A 5,592-nucleotide genomic window follows, 5' to 3' on the forward strand; every position below is an offset into this window, starting at 1 on the left:
GCTCTCTGTTTCTCTACTACGATGGCACCACTGCCACCACTTCCCTACAGGGGCTGAGCTCTACTTCAACGCTGCCACCATTCTTAACATTGTCTTCGCCATTGTCGTCGTCACCTTCCATCATCATTGAAGCACCCCACCAAGAACTAATCTTTTATTTTTTATGTTTTAATGATTCGAGTTTAAAACAACAACTTAAATTCCCAAGAAGATTCACTTAATACACTATATTTGAAGGTTTCTAAGACATCTACGTATGATTTATTGAGTTTGGTTTTTTTTTTTCTAGATCTAAAATTGTAAAAATATGCAGAATTTTGAACCAAACGATGCTATAGCGATGCTCTAGGAATTCTTCTCTAGCGACACTTCTCTAGCGATGTTCCAATTTTTTCATGATTTTCAAGGAAAAAATGATGCTACAGTGATGCTATTGCGATACTCCGATGATACTCTAGCGATGCTCCAACGATGCCCCAATTTTTCTATGATTTCCAAGGAAAAAATGATGCTCCAATGATGTTGTTGCGATGCTCCAATTTTTCTATGATTTATAAGGAAAAAATGATGCTTTAGAGATGTTATTACAATGCTTCGATGATGCTCCAACGATGCTGTAGCGATGCTCCAATTTTTCTATGATAGAATAAGGAAAAAATGATGCTACAACGATGTTGTTGCGATGCTTATGTATCGATGCTCCAATTTTTCTATGATTTCTAAGGTAAAAATGATGCTCTAGCGATGCTCCAACGATTCTATAGCGATGCTCCAACGATTCTGTAGCGATGCTTTGACGATACTTCTTCAGCGATGCATCCACAAAAACTTGATTTTTATGGCCCAAAATCAGACATTTGGGTAAGGCATAACTTTTCACTTAGATGTTAATTTTAGTTATTTTTTTAATTATAGTATTTTTTTTCGAGATCTACACATTTAGAATGTTTAAAGTCTTAACGTTTTGATGTAGAACACAAAAAAATCATAGGTACTTCAATGGATGCTTCAATGGTTGTGGGTTTCCTTTTCTCTTTATTTTCATATGGTCATGAGTAGAGAGGAGAGAAATGAGATAAAGAGAAGATTTGTGAGAGGGAAAGAAAACTTGTTGTCGCGGGGGAGGTGGTGGTGGTGCTGCTGCTGCTGTGTGAGAGAGAGAGTGATAGACGTTAGAAAGACGGAAGATGATTTGAATGGCAAGGATATTTTTGTCCAAAAATAAGAGAATGTCATATTTTTTGGATGTTAACTTATGGAGACATTTTTTTTAAATTAACCCATATTAGAAAACATATACCCTGAAATTTCCGTTGTCCTGATATTGTCGTTTTTATGACTGTTGTCGTTTAACAATTCAGTTGTGGTTTTTGATATTATATGTAGTTTCATTGTCATTATGGTATTATGAGTTTTTCAATTCAATTGTCGTTTTAGATATTATATGTAGTTTTATTGTCATTGTCGTATTATGAGTTTACTATCGTTTCTATTGTATTTATATATATTGTCGTCTTGTTTATATTTGTGAGATCTTTCTACTTCTACAAGAAATTCTAATGTAACCAGAAAACAAAATGAAGAATATCATATTTTGGTGACTCGTGATTTATTCAACAATGATACATGGAGCTTCGATTAGCACAATCAAAAGAAGAAAATCTTCTTCTCTACATTGAATAAATTTGCTTCCATCATTTTCTACCACTTAAATTCTACATGAAAATAATGATAACGATGACTAATAACAACTTGAAGTACTCATGCTCTTCTATAAGTAATGATGTATTACTTCCTTCTCTTTAAGAGGAATGATCCCCACTTTATTACTCTTTAGGCCTAACAATCTCTCTTGACAGTTATATACTTTAATGTGGTAAACTAAGAATCGCCCACATCAAATTTTTCACCACCAAATCAATGGGAGAGGATACTTGGGCCAGAATCCATATCAAAATTATTTCCAAGCTTTTTGGTATCATGATCAGTTCAAAACTTGGTTTTTTCTTCTGTCTGCATTGATGCAAACCTGAATCTCCTCAAGTGTTTTGCCCTTGGTCTCTGGGACTAAAATGGCCACAAATAGAACAGCCAAGAGAGAAAACCCAGAGTAGATGAAATAAGTTCCTGAAAAATGAGAAAGAAAAATGGTAAGGTCAAACAATCATGGAGTGTCAACAGCTAGCTCTCTCCATTACTATAATGACTATTTTGTTGACTGTTTTACCATAGGCACTCCAGCTCATAAAGAAGTTGTATGTATAGGATATTGCCCAAGCTCCTAACCAGTTCACCATCACCACCATGCTCCCAGCTACTCCCTTCACATGAATTGGGAAGATCTGCCAAAAGGACCATAAAACAATGTTACGACTAATGATTCAAAATCATAATTTCTTTTTTGGATTATCAAAGTGTGGATTTTAATGACTTGAGTCAAAAGATACCTCAGACATTATCACCCAAGGGACCGCCCCCATTCCGATTGAGAAAGAGGCTATAAAAATCTGATTCCAAAAGGGATGAAAGAAAAATTAGTCCAAGATTCATCTTCAAGGAGAGTTATGGCAGCAAAAGCCATGTTAGTTTTCAAAATTTTATTAGCTTACCAATACTCCAGCAACAGCTATTAGGGGTGCCCATTCAAGCAGCAATCCTTGATCCTGATTCACATTACAAGTTTAGACACTACTGATTTAGCACCAAGAGGAAAAAACACATTCGTCTCGACGACTCACCTTGAGTAAGAAAGAAGCTCCTGCCATAAAACAGCCTAGAAATGTTCCAGTTGCTGACACCTTCATACAAAAAAATAACATGTTTTCTTTTAGTATGAAAAGCTGGAACATGATGGATTAGCATTGTTGTGATGGTTTTCACTTGAGATCACAAGTGTTAGATCAGCTGCTTTACCATAATGAGTGGCCTTCTTCCAGTCCTGTCCATCAAAATTGCTCCCATTATAGTTATTGGAACCTGAACACAAGCATAGGCAATGGTTCCAGTGTTGCCTGAAAGTCCTGTAGTTGAAATGATAGGAAGCAAGTTGGGTAGCTATAAAGATTAACAGGAAAAACCATATCAAGTCTTGCGAGCTATGACTTTACCAGCTTCTGTAAAGGTTTCACTAACATAGAATCCAATTCCATTAATGCCTCCGAATTGTTGGAAAATCATTAATCCAACTCCAATCTAAGATGTCATGAAACACAAGTTAAACATGAAAGTCTTTAGAACAAGATCTGAAAAAATAAGCAAGATTTGAAATAAATAGAAGTATGAACATTATGTGCTTACAACAACAGAACGAATATACTTGCTTTGAAACAAGTCTATTATGCTGGCTTTTGGAAGACTCTGAAGTGTTTCAATATATACCTATCAAGAGACAACAATCTTAGTTTTCTGTATTGATAAAAATGCTCAGTTTGTGTTGTAGGTGAAAGAAAGTACTTGGATTTCAGCAGCTTCACTTGTGATATCAGCGCCTTTGCCTCGAAGTCTCTGCAGGGCAGCTTGAAACTCTTTCTCATGGCCAGCCTTAGCCTGAAAATGATGAAAGTAAGTACATAATAAGAGTCTTTATATGTCTCTCTTTTCTATGTTCTCTAAGCTTAGTTTTGATCCAATTCATACCAGCCATCTAGGGGACTCAGGAACAAAATGTAGACCAACCAGTAAGACAATGCATGGAACAAGTCCTTCAGATAAAAAAAAAAAAAAAAAAACTCAGAAGTCAGTCCCTTATATTCTTGTATGTTTCTTTGAAAAATTCAGTTCAATCACATAACATACACATATATAGTGATATAGGAACAGAAATAAAATATGTAATTGTAATCACTATTTACCAGTTAGAGCTAATGATCTCCAACTTATAGTTGTCCCTATGATAAAGGCAAGTGATCCTCCAAGAACAATCATGAGCTGAAGAACAAACAAGCAAACATATATAAGAATTTAACTTTATATGATAATCTCATCTAGTATTCAGAATTAAGATGAAATTAATCATCTGTTGTACCTGATTTAGTGTTGTAAGACCTCCACGGAGATGCTTGGGTGATATCTCTGCTATATATATTGGGACCTGTTCATGTTTTCATTCATTAGTAATCTTATTAGTATAAATAATATGAATATATTATCATTAGAAATATAAACAATTAAGTGGTAGTCAAAAAAGTTACCACATAAGAGAAAATTCCAATGCCATATCCTGTGAATAGTCTTCCCATGTCAAGGGACATAGCTCCCTGTATCAGAATTTTTTACAACTCAGAAACTGACCCAATTGAAAACAATATTCAACAATTTAATACTTGAAGACAGACTGAAAATTAATACCTTGGCTAAGTAGACAGCTAACCATCCAGTGATGCAAAAACCAGCTGATATTCTCATTGCCTGCATTGCATTCTCCCACATAAAAATTTAATACACATAATCTATCTACTATAGCACAAAACACTAACTAAATCTTCATAATTCATGACATGTAATAATGAAAGAGAATTAAAAAAAGAAAAAAACATACTCCTTTCCGGCCAATGAAATCTGAAATCCGGCCACTTGTTATGGCCCCCACCATCGCACCAATTGTTACTATAGAACCAAACAAGGAATACTGCAGTTTGAATATATATGAGAGTTAGTAAAAAGCACATATATTTTTATATTATGTAGAGTACTGTTAAGAACTGATTATTAAGGCTAAATGAAACATAGAACAAACCTGGGCTAAGGAGAGATTTAGATTTTCCCTGATAGCAGATTGAGTGGGAGCTGAGAAACCCACCTGCCAAAAGAATAGTTTAAGCTAAACAAACCTTTTTTTTACCTTAATTTTTTTTCCCGTTTTTGTTATTTTAATTTTTTGGCTTCCTATTAAAAAAAAACAAACAAAAGAATACATTTCAGTAAACCTTGATCCTTTTAAAGAAGAGAATGTTTTTCCAGCAAAACACAGTTGAAACTCCAGAAACAAAAACTCATGAAAAGAATATATATATATATATATGTATGTATATGTATAATGTATATACTTACACATGATCCGAACTCGAAAGATCCACACACAGCAACGAAAGTGCTGAGCAAAACCACCCCAACGGAGCCACTTTCATCGACAGAACTACTTCCCCCTTCACTTTCTTCATCTTCATAGGCAACAATCTTGACTTGCTTAATGAATGGTTGTTCTAAATCTTCAAGACTATTATTATTCCTAATAATCTCACCATTCTCAACATCTATGCATTCCCCAATTGCCATCTTTTTCAAACCAGAAATAATCTCTAGTTTTTAGTGTGGCAAAAGATACAAATATATATATTTATATATATTGCACTTGCACTACTTCAAGTTTTGATATGATACCCTTTTCCTCAAGATATATATATATATATATATATATATATATACAAGAAGGTACGTACTTGAATGTGCAATATGTGCAACTAGATATTTTTTACTTTTGTCCGATTCCATTGATTGATAAAACGTTACTATTTGTTTATTTTTTTTAAACTTAGGAAATGAATTGGATTGAAATCTGATAACTCATGTGGGATAAAGCTGTCACTGACGTGG

At 34.2% G+C, this 5,592-nt stretch overlaps 1 protein-coding gene across 2 annotated transcripts; it reads right to left on the minus strand.

Moving 5' to 3' along the window:
• Positions 1 to 1,578: 1,578 nt before the first annotated feature.
• Positions 1,579 to 5,392, minus strand: LOC133819328 (sugar transporter ERD6-like 16). 2 transcript variants are annotated; one of them, XM_062252532.1, is made up of 17 exons: positions 5,050 to 5,392; positions 4,736 to 4,798; positions 4,538 to 4,627; positions 4,348 to 4,407; positions 4,191 to 4,256; positions 4,025 to 4,090; positions 3,852 to 3,927; positions 3,637 to 3,701; positions 3,454 to 3,546; positions 3,298 to 3,378; positions 3,108 to 3,192; positions 2,914 to 3,020; positions 2,739 to 2,798; positions 2,610 to 2,663; positions 2,448 to 2,507; positions 2,228 to 2,342; positions 1,579 to 2,127 (listed from the first exon to the last, which is right to left on the minus strand). In XM_062252532.1, the coding sequence occupies exons 1-17, from the start codon at positions 5,272 to 5,274 to the stop codon at positions 1,985 to 1,987; spliced, it is 1,509 nt and encodes a 502-aa protein (XP_062108516.1). In that variant the 5' UTR covers positions 5,275 to 5,392; the 3' UTR covers positions 1,579 to 1,984. The 2 variants fall into 2 exon arrangements, with proteins under 2 accessions (XP_062108516.1, XP_062108518.1); XM_062252534.1 differs by having other exon boundaries at positions 4,736 to 4,884; positions 5,050 to 5,187.
• Positions 5,393 to 5,592: the final 200 nt, after the last annotated feature.

The sequence above is a fragment of the Humulus lupulus genome, chromosome 2 (genome assembly GCF_963169125.1).
Source record: "Humulus lupulus chromosome 2, drHumLupu1.1, whole genome shotgun sequence".
Classification (NCBI taxonomy): domain Eukaryota; kingdom Viridiplantae; phylum Streptophyta; class Magnoliopsida; order Rosales; family Cannabaceae; genus Humulus; species Humulus lupulus.